Source organism: Rana temporaria, chromosome 2 (genome assembly GCF_905171775.1).
Source record: "Rana temporaria chromosome 2, aRanTem1.1, whole genome shotgun sequence".
Lineage (NCBI taxonomy): Eukaryota > Metazoa > Chordata > Amphibia > Anura > Ranidae > Rana > Rana temporaria.
In genome coordinates this window covers 201309164-201325354 of record NC_053490.1, presented here as the reverse complement: position 1 = coordinate 201325354, position 16191 = coordinate 201309164, and the positions used below count along the sequence as shown (strand labels likewise).

At 46.2% G+C, this 16191-nt stretch overlaps 1 protein-coding gene across 7 annotated transcripts in view; it reads right to left on the bottom strand.

Annotated features, from left to right (window-relative positions):
* The window catches only part of MCF2L (MCF.2 cell line derived transforming sequence like), a 358322-nt gene that overhangs the window by 145679 nt on the left and 196452 nt on the right, over positions 1-16191 (bottom strand). The window contains exon 1 of one of the 7 annotated variants that reach the window (XM_040336238.1): positions 3649-4208. The exons of the other annotated variants lie outside the window; for them this stretch is intronic. Within the exon in view, the coding sequence (XP_040192172.1) occupies positions 3649-3721 (73 nt within the window). The 5' untranslated portion in view covers positions 3722-4208. Of the gene's footprint in view, positions 1-3648; positions 4209-16191 lie in introns of those variants that run through there. 7 annotated transcript variants of the gene reach the window in all.

Below are 16191 nucleotides of genomic sequence, written 5' to 3'. Positions count from 1 at the left end.
ATAGTTCATAGTCACTTACTGAACCTTGGAGTGGATCTCTCTTTACAAGTCTGACATAATAAATTCCTGAAAAGTCCAATATACATCACTAGTTCACATAAAGAAGTGTGTAACCTCCTGCACATGGGGCATATGGCAGAATACCTGCGTTCTGGGCATTTGTTCCTGAATGCATAAGTACCCAAACAGGAGTACCATTCAGACCCGTGTAGTCACAGTGTATTTCAGGCAGTGGGCGTGTGCCTCCCAGGTGCACCAAAATGCTGGGATTGCATGTAAAGGGGCTGGATGACCTGGGTACAATGGGCCTAAAAAGTAGGCCTTTAGTTCCATGCAAGTGACTTGTCTAGGCTGAGATATGTACTCAATCTCTTACAAGAAGGAAAAAGCATTTCCTTAGTATCCCCCCCCCCCCTCCAGTGATGAAATCCTTGGTGCCCCACAAGCCTTCAGACAACACCCAACATACAGCACTCTGTGCTCCAGACCTATAATCAGCTCTGGAACATGGGGCCTGCATGCTGAGTGACAGCGGCTCTGACAAGCTTTAGTGCTCTAAACTGTTGGCTGCCAGTGACAGCCACAGTCCAGCACTAAGCCCAGGAGCTGAACCTTTCTTGAGGCCCTCTATATCCACCTAATTGACCACCACTGTATTCAAAGTGCGAGTCTGATTTGTGTCAGACACCATACTAAGGGCATAGCTATTGTTGACTTTGAGAACCAAGAACACCATCCCCACTGTCAAACATGGAGGTGGAAACATTATGCTAAGGGGACAGGACAACTTCACTGCATCAAAGGGACAATGGACAGGGCCATGTACAATAAAATCTTGGGTGAGAACCTCCTTATCTCAGCCAGGGCATTGAAAATGGGTCGTGGATGGGTATTCCAGCATGACAATGACTTAAAACACACAGCCAAGACAACAAAGGAGTGGCTCAAGATGAAACACATTAAGGTCCCAGAGTGACCTAGCCAGTCTCCAGACTTTAATCCCATAGAAAATATGTGGAGGGAGCTGAAGGTCCAAGTTACCAAATGTCAGCCTCGAAACCTTAAAAGGAGAAGTCCAGCCTGAGCTTTTTAGGCTGGGCTTCTCCTCAGGGTCACAGGAGTGCAATTCGTTTTGCACTCCTGTGACCCGTTTTCAGCGGAGAGCGTTCTGAAGTCCGCTCTCCGCTGACATCACTGCCATCAGTCGTGGCAGAACATTATCACGACTTCCCAAGTCGGTATTTGCCAGCTGCCCTGATTGATGGCAGTCTCAGCGAGCCACTGAGACTGCCTCTCCCACCCCTCCACGGCTCAGCGCTACAATGAGCGTGGAGAAGCAGAGAGGAACGAGGCTGACTCACAGTCAGCCTCTTTTGTCTCGGGGATCTGTGAGAACCGAGCCAATAGCGATGTTCGGTGGCTCGGTCCTCAGTGCAGAGATGGTGGGGGACAGCTGGAGCATCGGTCTGATGCTCCATCCACCGAGGTAAGTATAAATATGGGAAAAACTTAAAACCCATAATTCTCTTTTAATGACTTGGAGAGGATCTGCAAAGAGGAGTGGGACAAAATCCCTCCTGAGATGTACAAACCTGGTGGCCAACTACAAGTAACATCTGACCTCTGATTGTCATCAATGGTTTTGAAAAAATATGATACTACCGCGCTAAATTAAATAATCAAAAATATAACATTAATAAATCACCAAATAATAAAAAGCTGCAAAAATAGTGTAGTGGGTCAAACAAAGTGAAAAGTGAAAAATGCATCAATGGTTTTGCCACAATGGTTTTGTGGCATCAATGGTTTTGCCACCAAGTACCAAGTCATGTTTTGTGAAGGGGTCAAATAATTATTTCACTCATTAAAATGCATATCGATTTATACCTTTTTTGAAATGCGTTTTTCAGATTTTTTTTGTTGCTATTCTGTCTCTCACTGTTAAAATAAACCTACCATTAAAATAATAGACTGATCATTTTTTTGTCAGTGGGCAAACGCACAAAATCAGCAGGGGATCAAATATTTTTTTTCTATCACTGTATGCTTTGTTCAGATTTAGCCCAGGTTCACACTGGGCTGCTGGAGTGAAGCCTTGCGATTTCAGCTGAACTCGCACGGCTTCACTCCCGCTTGTCAGTCCCAATTTACAAAGACATCTGTATAGTTTATGCACAGTTGTCAATGAAAAATCGTAGGCCAAAAATCGCAAAAAAGTAGTACAGAAACAACTTTTTGAAATCGGTACAGCGCCACAGATGCGGCGTCGCACCAATTAGGACGGTGCCATTGCTGGCAAATGCCACCAATTTGACATGCGGCAGTGTGATCCAGGGCTTTCAACTACTTTAACTCACAAAGTACCTTCTATTGCTCTCAGACTCCTGCAAATCTCCAAATTCTTTCATTTTTTTTTGGCTGTTGTGACGGCATATGTACTACAGGATTTGCAGTGTGCATAGAGCAGGACACATAAACCACAACGAACATGCACAGCCCGTTCCAAACAAACCAAAGTAAGTGGAAAAAGGAGAGGTTCGGGAGCTTGCAAAATACAGAAAAACACAGAAAGAAAATACATTTATGAAAAATAGATTAGAGGGCCATTAAGTAGTAGATGTATATGAATATTGTTTAGTAAACAAGGATATCATTTTAGTGCTAGTTAGCATTATCTTCAGCTTGGTTGATCGATCAGCGTATCTTCTAGGGTGCCCACGTGTCCCGGATTGCCCGGGACTGTCCCGCAATTGACATGTCTGTCCCTGGTCCCAGGCACCTTCATTCCGGGACAATACAATGTCCCGGAATGAAAAAGAGGACACAGTCACCCCCCTACTAACTAGTAACTACATTTCAGGAACTGGTTGCTAGAGCTGGCGCTGCCTGGCATCTTGCAACCACTGACAATTTACTCTCACAGACTGAGACCGGGAGCGAGGCCTGCGCCTAGTGCAGCACTGCTATCCCCACCCACCTCGGCACCTCCTCCTTCTCCGACACCCAGCGGCAAGCAGCAAGGGCTGGTGTGATCTTCACTCTCCAGATAGCAACACCACTCCTTTCCTTCTACGCACGTGGCTCATGCAGAGGGAGTGGCAGCAGCACTGCATCTGGTGGCAGGCTATGGGTGGCAAGTGGCACTGCATCTGATGGCAAGTGGCACATTCAGCTGACAATTAACCCGGGGTGGGGTGTCCCTGAATGGCAGTTTGGAAATGTGGTCACCCTAGTATCTTCATATATACATACATACAGGCAGAGATAGGGGTGACCATAGCACCAATAAACTATTCTCTTCTAATGCATATCCTGAACACAGATCAGCTTCCCTCTCTACAAATAGCCGACAATGGAAGCTCAGGTGTTGGGATGACAACATTTCTTATTACAGGACTGTGGGAAATCTGATGACATGAACTCCATGCACTGGTACAATACATAATCGGCTATATCTGGAACTAGTGTTCTGAATAAGACAACGCTCATAACACTTAGGAACAAATGCAGTGAAAGTTTAAAAATAAAGTATTACTGCGGCATCCTCTCCGATGACATCACACCCTACGCTGTAAAAGACAGCACCCGATAACACACAACAACAAGACAGGTCAGCAGAAAAGTACAAGAAACAGAAAGGTAACACACCTGTCCTCCTCTTCAGAAGAAGCCATAGCTGGGAGATGTCCTTACACAGCAGAGAGATGAGGTTTAATGTCATTCTGGTTCCCTCAAAGTGACCTATTTCTCTGCAAGTTGGTTTGTAAAGTACAAAGAGAGCACCAAAGTCTGCCTTTCAGTGGGAGCCAAGCAGCGAGGGATACAATACCTTTCTTCGAATTACACACTCAGCTAGTATGCCTTTCAGCTAGGCTGCCGTGACAGTCTGACAAGGTGAAACACCTTCCCATTTGCTGACAAAAGAATCCACAATTAAAATCCAAAGCAGAACGCTCCTTGTGCATTGCGTCCCAACACTTGTCTAAGAGTTGTACTTGATACAGGCTGTCGTATTTCCATCACTGATACCATGCTGTTGTAGAAAAAGGCTCCTGCATATGGCCAGTCCAAAGCCTCCCTAGAGGTGCCCTTCATTTACTAAATATTGACCTCACAACAAGTCAAACCATCCCTCTGCCCTAAGGAAATATTCCACAAAACAGACAGCTGTCCTACTCAATAAATTCCAGCATCGGACACTTTGATCATGGACATCAAAACATTTACCAAGGCCATAAGGTTTATTAAGATGTTTTAACAAAGAAAAAAAAAAGGCTGGCTTAACGGGTTTGTGCTGTTAGTATACGATAGGACAAAAGGCACAAAAGCACAGCAAATTATTGACAAGTAAGCTTAATAAATGCTGCTAGTGCTGACCGGCCCCTCCCGTCATCTGTTCACTCAATGGCAGAATAGTTAATAAGCAAACCCAGTACAGTGGTGGACAAACTGCCTGCAGCTAATTGTATGTTTTTGTAATCTTGATTTAATTGGTTAAATTAGATAAGCACTCCATAGATACCATCATTTCTTCAGCTGCTCCACCTGCAGTAATACAGCACAGTACCATCTATGCATGTGAAATGTGTTTTACCCTCCCCTCTACTGTGCCATTGACAGAGTAACATTCAAACAAATCAAACAGAGCCAAAAGGCAACCTTCTATTGTGTTTCTGCCTGGCGATTAGTAGATTGGTATAATTTCCCCTAATTCTCTACATGGGAAAACACAAGGGGAAAGTCATAAGTGGTCATCAGCACAGTAGGAAGATAGGTCACAAGTGGTCATCAGTATGGTAGGGAGACAAGTCACAAGTGGTCATGAGTATGGTAGGGAGACAAGTCACAAGTGGTCATCAGTATGGTAGGGAGATAGGTCACAAGTGGTCATCAGTATGGTAGGGAGACAAGTCACAAGTGGTCATCAGCACGGTAAGGAAACAAGTCATAAGTGGACATCAGCACGGTAAGGAAACAGGTCACCAGTGGTCATCAACATGATAGGGAGACAAATCACAAATGGTCATCAGCACAATAGGGAGACAAGTCACATAAGTGGTCATCAGGACAGAAGAGAGATGACAAGTAACAAGTGGTCCTAAGCATAGTAGGAAGACCTGTTTGCAAGTGGTCATCTACATTGTAGGGAGATGTGTCATCAGCACGGCAGTGAGCGTAACAGGGGTCACAATTGCGACCAGGCCCCATGCGGCTCCCCTGCACACCCGGATAGGAGGGGCGTCATACAGAGAAATTATCTCCCGGGAATCCCTTTATAGTCTCTTGCACCGAGGCCCTCGAGTTTCTAGTTACACCTCTGGTAGGGAGGGAAGCCACTAGTGATCATCTTCACAATAGGAAGATCACAAGTAGTCATCAGCATGTTAGGGAGACAAGTTGATAGTGGTCATACGCATAGTAGGAAAACAGGTCACAAGTGGTCATCAGCGTAGTAGGGAGACAAATCACTAGTGACCATTAGCATGGTAGAAAGACAAGTGGTCATCAGCATGATAGGGAGACAAGTCACAAGTGGTCATCAGCACGGTAGGGAAACAGGTCGCAAGTGGTCATCAGCACGGTAGGGAAACAGGTCGCAAGTGGTCATCAGCACGGTAGGGAAACAGGTTGCAAGTGGTCATCAGCACTGTAGGGAAACAGGTCGCAAGTGGTCATCAGCACGGTAGGGAAACAGGTCGCAAGTGGTCATCAGCACGGTAGGGAAACAGGTCGCAAGTGGTCATCAGCACGGTAGGGAAACAGGTCGCAAGTGGTCATCAGCACGGTAGGGAAACAGGTCGCAAGTGGTCATCAGCACGGTAGGGAAACAGGTCGCAAGTGGTCATCAGCACGGTAGGGAAACAGGTCGCAAGTGGTCATCAGCACGGTAGGGAAACAGGTCGCAAGTGGTCATCAGCACGGTAGGGAAACAGGTCGCAAGTGGTCATCAGCACGGTAGGGAAACAGGTCGCAAGTGGTCATCAGCACGGTAGGGAAACAGGTCGCAAGTGGTCATCAGCACGGTAGGGAAACAGGTCGCAAGTGGTCATCAGCACGGTAGGGAAACAGGTCGCAAGTGGTCATCAGCACGGTAGGGAAACAGGTCGCAAGTGGTCATCAGCACGGTAGGGAAACAGGTCGCAAGTGGTCATCAGCACGGTAGGGAAACAGGTCGCAAGTGGTCATCAGCACGGTAGGGAAACAGGTCGCAAGTGGTCATCAGCACGGTAGGGAAACAGGTTGCAAGTGGTCATCAGCACGGTAGGGAAACAGGTCGCAAGTGGTCATCAGCACGGTAGGGAAACAGGTCGCAAGTGGTCATCAGCACGGTAGGGAAACAGGTCGCAAGTGGTCATCAGCACGGTAGGGAAACAGGTCGCAAGTGGTCATCAGCACGGTAGGGAAACAGGTCGCAAGTGGTCATCAGCACGGTAGGGAAACAGGTCGCAAGTGGTCATCAGCATGAAAGGGAGACAAGTCACAAGTGGTTCTCAGCACAGTAGGGAGACAGGTCACAAATGGTCAAAAGGAGGAAGCGTAACAACAAGGGTCACATGCGGCTTACCAGCCCCTTCCTTTTCGTGACTGAGGCATAGCAAACTGTTTACTATGCTTCGGTTTGTGAATGAACATGAAGCTCTGTTCAGAGCAATTCCTGTCCATTTATTCTGTGCAGCTGAGGCTACAGAGATGGAGATTGAAGGCTGTCCTCAATCCTCTCTGTCTCAAAGGTGAAACATCAGATGGCTTTGTAATATAGCAGCTGGGCGGGACATTCGTCATTCCAGGTGGATAGTATATGACGGTACCATGTGATCACTGTGACCAATCATAACAGATCATATGACAATTGTACACAATGGATGGCTTCCTTTCATGCCATTCATTGTGTGGCTGGCTGTGATTGGTTGCAGTGATCACATGATACAGACAGGGCCAATCACAGCCCATCTATACCATGCGATTAGCCAATCACAGCTAACCACAATAGTAAACACTGAATGAATCAGTTTCATTAAAGTAAAAATTATTGCTTATACCAGTGAAATTTACTTGTATAAGCCAACATAATGTGTAAAAAAACAAAAAACAAAAAAAACAAACACAAATCCTGACCACTTCCCCAGAGTAGTACAGCATTACTCTGGTAACACTGTTTTGCTCTGGTCACAGAAATAGAGAATATTTAGCTTTTTGTTTATTCCTGCATGAATATCTGAATAAGTCAATTCTATAGAGCAGGCATCCCTAAATGGCGGCCCCCGGTCCAGCCTGTTTCATCCGCCATTTAGGAGTCGTCTTTTTGCCTCAGCCACTGTCACTGCTGTGAGTATCACAGCAGGGGGGAACGGCAGGCAAGATTCCCCGGGAGGCAAAGCTGCTTTGAATAGATGACAGGAGCTGCCAGTGTTAACTTTTGAATCTAACCAGCCAGTGATTGGTTTTCCGGATGCAGGGTGGTCCCTGCAATGAATCACCTGGTGGTTAACTTGAAAAGTTAACTCCAGCAGCTGCCAATCCCGCCCTCTGTACAGAGCGGTCTTCGCTCTCTGCTCCTTGCCCGAGTAAGGTAGGAAAGCAAAAAGAAACAGAGCTGCAGGAGCTGCATTGTGTTTGGGGGGTGATTGGCTGTGATGGGAAGGGGGACAGAGAACACTGCTGTGGGAAGGGGATGCTATAAAAACAGGGCTCGACAAAATCCAGAAATTGTGACCTGGCACCAGCGCCCGCCGGTAATTGAGGCCGCGGCCTCAATTACTGGCTGTCGCACGATCGCGCGGTGGGGGCGTACGGAGGCACAGGATCCTGTGTCTCCGTGCGCCCCCACCGCGCGATCGCGGCGGGCCCATGACGGCCGGTAATTGAGGCCACGGCTTTGCAGTCTTGTGAAGGCCCAAGCTTTCTTCTGTGACCTGTCGCCATCTGGTGGTGGCCGTTGGCATTACAAGTAAAACAGCAGTTCTCAAAGGGTTTTTTCACTGCCATCTCCTTCCCTCTAATTAGAACCCCCAAACATTATATATTTTTTTTATTCTAACACCCTAGAGAATAAAATGGCAATTGTTGCAATACTTTGTCACACCGTAGTTGCGCAGCGGTCTTACAAGCGCACTTTTTTGGGTAAAAAAAATACACTTTTTTAATTAAAAAATAAGACAAGAGTAAAGTTATCCCAATTTTTTTTTTGTATTGTGAAAGATAATGTTACGCCGAGTAAATTGATACCCAACATGTCACGCTTCAAAATTGCGTCCGCTCGTGGAATGCCGACAAACTTTTACCCTTTAAAATCTCCATAGGCGACGTTTAAAAAAATCTACAGGTTGCATGTTTTGAGTTACAGAGGAGGTCTAGGGCTAGAATTATTGCTCTCGCTCTACCAATCGCGTCGATACCTCACATGTGTGGTTTGAACACCGTTTACATATGCGGGCGCTACTCAGGTATGTGTTCGCTTCTGCGCGCAAGCTTGGCGGGACGGGGCGCGTTTTCTGGCTCCTAACTTTTTTAGCTGGCTCCTAGATTCCAAGCAAATTTGTCAAACCCTGCTATAAAAGGAGGGCAGATGGCACCACTGTTGGGGGCTGACGTGAAGGGGGGCAGAGGATACTGACGTAAGAATGGAAATGTGATATAAAAAAAAGAGGGGCTGTGATGTGTAAGAACAGAGTCATTGCACAAACTTGCAATTCAGGCCTTTTTCTGATCTGACCTCCATAATTTTTAATTCTATACCCCTGCAGCAGCGGATATTCCATAGCCCAGGGGTGGCAAACACAAGGCCCGCGGGTCGAATCCGGCCCGCCGGACCTTGTAATGTGGCCCGCACAGCAGCCTCCTCATTTTGGTAGGTTGGGATTCCAGTCCCTCAGTCCCGCGGCAAATTAGCGCATGCACGGGCAGTCAGTCTAAGCACAGGCATCTTCCCCTTACTGTGCCGCTCTGTCTCTGCCTCCGACTCCACCACTGTGTCTCCACCCGTCTCGGCTTAGGCTGCCACTCTGGCCTCCGCCCACTGGCGTAGCATGGGTGGGGGGGGCCATGGCACCGGACGCAAAATTTAGGGGGGCGCAGCGCAGCATCCAGTGCCAGTGTCACTCCTTCCTATGGACCTCGCTGCGCTCCAGCCACCATGTTGTGGCTCAGGGATTGGCAGCGGCTGCCCGATTATTGGACAAACGGGTGTCATGTGCGGTGGCAGGGGCCATCATCTTCTCCTCCTCTGCACCGGACAGGATTTCCCCTTGATGTGGCAGCCAGTCTGGGACTGGTGCAGCGGCGCCTGCTTTACCCCACAGGGCAGCATGTGTGGTGAAATGACATCTCCAGGGATCTCCTGAACTGTGGTACGTGACAGTGACACAGATGCACAGTAAAGTCACACAGTGTACATTACTACACACATACAGAGCATCACCATCTCCCCCAATGTTCCTCCTGTCCCCCAATGTTCCTCCTGCCCCTACTTATTCTCAATGTTCCTCCTAATTATCCCCAATGTTCATCCTGTCCCCCCAATGTCCCTCCTGTCCCCCAAATGTTCCTCCTGTCCCCCAATGTTCCACCTGCCACCCCACTTATCCACAATGTCCCTCCTGTCCCCCATTTGCTCCTCCTGTCCCCCACTTATATTCAATGTCCCTCCTGTCCCCCCAAATATCCCCAATGTTCCTCATGTTCCTCCTGTCCCCCAATGTTCCTCCTGCCACCCCACTTATCTGCAATGTCCCTCCTGTCCCCCCAATGCTCCTCATGTCCCCCCACTTAAATCCAATGTCCCTCCTGTCCCCCCAATTATCCCCAATGTTCCTCATATCCCTCCTGTCCCCCAATGTTCCTCCTGCCACCCCACTTATCCGGAATGTCCCTCCTGTCCCCCCAATGCTCATCCTGTCCCCCCACTTATATCCAATGTCCCTCCTGTCCCCCCCAAAAAAGGTACTATAGCCCAATAAAAAGGGAGGGAGCCGCCTATACAGGGAGGTACCAGAGCTGGGCCAGGTAGGATGGTAGGAGAGAGTACAGATGTGAGAAATATTTAGGCGCAATCCTGACCCCTGCACTGTATACGTAGCGCAATACTGACCCCTGCACTGTATACGTAGTGCAATCCTGACCCATGCACTGTATACGTAGCGCACCCGGCCCTTTGAGGGTAACCATACTGCTGATGCGGCCCCCGATGAATTTGAGTTTGCCACCCCTGCCATAGCCCCATTTGTCATCTTTGATGCATTTTTTATTGTATCAGGTTTCTATTCTGCTTTTTGAGCAGTGGCTTTTCACTGTTCTGATGGCAGAGTTGAAAGTTTGTTTCATTTTTATTTTGTTTACAAATTATATGAAGGTATACAAAGTAGCTGACCTACCTATCTGTGATCAATCTGTTGACAGTTAAGAGTGTTTTTCTCCTAATTTGGCAGCTGTAGGACCAATCCAGCAGGTTATGATACCTTCAGTCACCCAGTTTGATCGCCATGCATTCAAGTGCTATGTTACAAGGACTTTCTGCAATAAAGGTAGTTTTATTACTGGACTGCAGACATGCAGGTGTTCCTTTCCCTGTTTACAAGCTGCTTTGTGAGCTGGGCTGGCACCTGGATTTAAGGAGTGTGTAAGAAGTAATGCAATAGTGGACTGACTTGGAGCAGAGTCACTCAATTGTCATCAGGATAGTTGGGAAACAAGATATAAGTGGTCAGCAGCACAGTAGGAAAATAGGTTGCAGTGGTCATCACCATAGTAGGGAGACAAGTCACTGGTGGTCATCAGCACGGTAAGAAGACAGAATACACGGGGTCATCAGCACGGTAAGAAGACAGGACAAACGTGGTCATCAGTACGGTAGGAAGAAAGGACACACGGGGTCATCAGCATGGTAGGAATACAGAACACACAGGGTCATCAGCATGGTAGGAAGACAGAACACATGGAATCATCAGCCCGGTAGGAAGACAGGACACACGTGGTCATCAGCATGGTAGGAAGACAGGACACACGTGGTCATCAGCATGGTAGGAAGACAGATAATAAGTGGTTATCAGCATGGTAGGGAGGGAGCTAGTGTGTCACATGTGCCATTGTCTACAGGGCTTATGACTGGACTATAGGAGTGAGGAAGGTGAGACAAAGTAAAAAGGTAAGAAATAATGCAAATAACCAGTGTTCTGGTTATAGTTGTAGCACTTTGGCTGTTGTGTGACAATGCATATAAAAAAAAGCCAACATTATAGTTAATGGCAGGGTTAGGACGGAGGGGGGGTACATGCCCTTGGGGAAATTTTGCAACGGCTCCATTCTCCATTTGCAACATTAAAAAAAGGGGTATTGGGTTGTCGCACCAGGTTGGACTATGACAAAAAAGCAAGGGCCTCGATTGCTGCTGCGCTCTCCTCCCCCCAACAGCAGTCCACTGGGAGTGGACGAAATAGGGGCGTTCTTTGAGAACCACACTTCTTTCCCTGTATGGGCACCTCACTGTTAGATATAAATGTTCCGCTTCCTGAATTCTTACACGTTTTCGATGACAATTACAAGGATCACTGCAAGAGGGCATTTCTGTGAGGGTTATACAGAATGGGACAAATGCCCAGCCTCACGTAAACACTGGATGGATAAAAAATCCTCACTTATTCTCTGCCTCTTCTTCTATCAACAGTGCGACAGTAGCTGCGACTGGTGCCAAAAAACAAGTCATAGCGGACATGACTGCTCAAATAGCATAACTACACACCACAACAAAAGCAATCAGGAAGCAGATACAAAGAAGACAATGCCTAGTGACGTCACAACAGATCTTGCTGGCCATTGGCCAAAAAAATAAAAAATAAATAAAAGCTCAAATGTGAACAGAGGCTAAAAGGATTAATGTGCTTGTGTTAACTATTCACTCAAACACAACTTTTGTTAGCCTACAGCTGTTATATACAGGTAGGCTAGACAGTGACAATAATACAGTGCCTTGAAAAAGTATTCATACCCCTTGAAACGTTCCACATTTGTTACAATCAATAATGTAAATGTATTTTATTGAGATTTTATGTGATAGACCAACACAACGTGGTACATAATTGTGTAGTGGAGGGAAAATTACAAATGGTTTTTCACATTTTTTACAATTAAATATCTGAAAAGTGTGACGTGCATTTGTATTCAGCCCCGTTTACTCTGATACCCCTAACTAAAATCTAGTAGTCCAATTGCCTTCATGTTACACGATTAGTGAAAAGAGTCCATTTATGTGTAATTTAATCTCAGTATAAATACAACTGTTCTGTAAAGCCCTCATAGGTTCGTTAAAAAACCTTAGTGAACAAACAGCATCATGAAGGCCAAGGAACACACCAGACAGGTCAGGGATAAAGTTGTGGCTACATTCAAAGCAGGGTTAGGTTATAAAAAGATATCCCAAGCTTTGAACATCTCACAGAGCACTGTTCAATCCATCATCCAAAAACGGAAAGAGTATGGCACAACTGCAAACCTACCAAGACATGGCCGCCCACCTCATCGGACAGGCTGGGCAAGGAGAGCATTAATCAGAGAAGCAGCCAAGAGGCCCATGGTAACTCTGTTGGAGCTGCAGAGATCCACAGCTCAGGTGTGAGAATCTGTTCACAGGACAACTATTATGCCGCCTACACACGGTTGGAATTTACGACAAGAAAACTTGATGTGAGCTTATGATCGGAAATTCCGTGTGTCAAAATTTGAGAGCTGGTTCTCAATTTCTCCGAAGAGAAAAGTTCTCATCGGAAATTCCAATCGTCTGTATGCAATTCCAATGCTCAAAAAAACATGCAAACTTGGAATCAAGTCGACGCATTCTTGGAAGCATTAAAACTGAAATTTTCTTGGCTCATTGTAGTGTTGTACGTCACCGCATTCTTGACGTTATTTTGTGTGACCGTGTGTATGCAACACAAGTTTGAGCCAACATTCCGTCTGAAAAACATTCACGGTTTTCTTGTCGAAATTTCCGATCGTGTGTACGTGGCATTAGTCGTGCACTCCACAAATCTGGCCTTTATGGAAGAGTGGCAAGAAGAAATCCATTGTTGACAGAAAGCCATAAGAAGTCTGTTTGCAAGAAGCTATGTGGGGGACACAGAAAACATGTGGAAGAAGGTGCTCTGGTCAGATGAGACCAAAATTTTACTTTTTGGCCTAAAAGCAAAATGCTATGTGCGGTGGAAAACTAATATTGCACGTCAACCTGAACAGACCATCCCCACCTTGAAACATGGTGGTGGCAGCATCATGTTGTGGGGATACTTTTGACAAATGCTCTCTATCCAATCCGACAGAGGTTGAGCTATTTTGCAAAGAAGAATGGGCAAAAATGTCACTCTCTAGATGTGCAAAGCTGGTAGGGACATACCCAAAAAGACTTGCAGCTGTAATTGCAGTGAAAGGTGATTTTACAAAGTATTGACTCAGGGGGGCTGAATGCAAATGCACGCCACACTTTTCACATATTTATTTATAAAAAAAAAAATTTAAAAAACATTTATCATTTTCTTTCCACTTCACAATGATGTGGCACTTTGTGTTAGTCTGTCACATAAAATCCCAATAAAATACATTTACAATTTTGGTTGTAACATGGCAAAATATTCAAAAGGGGTATGAATACTTTTTCAAGGCACTGTATGCAGTACATGCTGCCTACTGTTGGGTTCACATGTAAAAGCCCACAATTCTTAGTAAGGGATTTCGGTCACCGGAACCTCAGAAAAAACAAGTAAACTACCAGAAAGTATGTTCATGCAAAGCATAATATTCCACATGCATAGCATAGTCAGCTGAGGTTAGGACAACTGCTGACAGGCAATGTTACCATGCTCAGAGCATTGGTGTACATCACAGGCTAGGCTGTGCAATTACGTGCAATTACTTTAATCTTACCCGCACTGCAGAAAGGTCTCCCCGAGTGCCATTAGCAGGGGTTTAGACACATTGCTGGAGATTTCGCACTCATGACAAGTTCCCTGGCAGATGTAAATAAGGTGGCTGGCTGGTAATTAATTTATTGCCGTTATCAGCATGCATTATTAACACTAAACTGCTGATGTTTTAATATGCTTTGTGGCCAGATCATTTAGCTCACTGCACAAAGAAGGTGGAGGAGACATTTACTAGAAGATTAAAGAGTCTTCTTGGGCTGAGTGCTTATGTACTGAGGTCTGGTGGAAGTCACAAGCTTGGAAACAAGAGCATCCCGCTTACTGCACATCACATGATTCAGAATCATACTGCAGAACAGTTCATTCAGACACACACAGCGCTTCAGTATAACAAATGAACCACCATATCTACCAGATCACAGTATTACGTGCAAAGTTTATTTTTAGGGTAGCTTTTTGTGAACATAAAGCTCAACTGAAGCTTTAACATTGATTAATGTATTGCAGTCAAGCTGCAAATATAGCTCAGCGGGGATTCCTCCGTTAAAGCAGGAGTTCACCCATTTATTTAAAAAAAATTATTTTCCCCTTAGGATTCCTGCTAGTTTTGTCTAGGGGAATCGGCTATTTGTTTTAAAATATGAGCAGTACTTACCGTTTTCGAGATGCATCTTCTTCCGTCACTTCCGGGTATGGGTCTTCGGGAGCGGGCGTTCCTTCTTGATTGACAGTCTTCCGAGAGGCTTCCGACGGTCGCATCCATCGCGTCACTCGTAGCCGAAAGAAGCCGAACGTCGGTGCGGCTCTATACTGCGCCTGCGCACCGACGTTCGGCTTCTTTCGGAAAATCGTGACGCGATGGATGCGACCGTCGGAAGCCTCTCGGAAGCCTGTCAATCAAGAAGGAACGCCCATTCCCGAAGCCCATACCCGGAAGCGACAGAGAGGATGCATCTCGTAAACGGGTAAGTACTGCTCATGTTTTAAAACAAATAGCCGATTCCCCTAGACAAAACGAGCAGGAATCTAAGGGGGAAAAGTGCCCTCTAAGGGTGAACCTCCGCTTTAATCCCCGCTGAGCTGTCGGCGGACAGGGCGGTCCCCGCACACAATGCAGAGACCGCCCTGTCTCTCCTCCGCTCTCCCCTATTGCAATCAGATGAATACGGACCGTCTGTCCGTATTCATCCGATCCGTCAGACGAAAGAAAATAGGGTTTTCTTCCGTCTGAAAAAACAGATCCTGACAGAGGCGGGTGATTACGGACGTTAGCGGATGCTCCATCCGCTAACGGCCGTGATCCCATAGGGAACCATTGTAAGTCCGTAAACGGACTTATGAAAAGCGGACCGTTCGTCCCCTGGTGTGAAAGGGCCCTTAATCTATGGAGTCAGGCTACACATGCTCACTTTGGTGTGTATTGCTAGAGAGTTTTTTTTTTCTTGGGAGGTATGTGATCAGCACAGCGACAATCAGCACTGTCCAGACAGAGTCAGGGATCTCGTCTCATAGGGCAGTCAGAAAACTCCTCCTACAAGCTTTAACCAGTGCTTGGCTGGACACTGCTAGAATAAGTCACAAGACTGATGAGAAAAGTTATTTAGCAGTTTAGATTTACTAAAATAAATGCATTTTCATGTTCTGTGTACAATCGGATATAGTGAATGCAGGGTCCTGGGTTTAGTAACACTTTAAGGTTGCATTCTTCATACGGGAGAGGCAATCATGCTGACACGCACTGATGTACTTACCACAAGAACACACTTTTTTCTTATGCTAGGTATATCTACGCAAAGTCTGCTTCGTTTTTACTACAGTGCACATGCACATATAATCTGCAGAATTACAATCAATTATTTTCTAAAAACATTGCTTAGGATGTTTCAAATTTAAACATAAGAATGTGTTTAGCAGATATGCTGATCAATGACACAGCAAATATCCCCACTTTAAATCCAAACTTGGTAATTCTACAAATTTGCCTGGTTTGCGGGCAGTGCTCCATTTTATTTCTATCTAAAAAATGTAATACTGTACATAGCTCTTGAAATTCAAAGACCCCCTTTAAGGCCACTCTGGGTGGGGGTCTATTTACAAGTTAAGCATTTAAACTAGGGTTGTCCCGATACCGATACTAGTATCGGTATCGGGACCGATACCGAGTATTTGCGGGAGTACTCCCGCAAACACCGCCAATGCCTAAATAGAATACTCAGCCTCCCCACCCCCCATCCCCCGCCGCCGCTACACCGCATCCCGCCGTCGCTTGGTTAATACGAGCGGG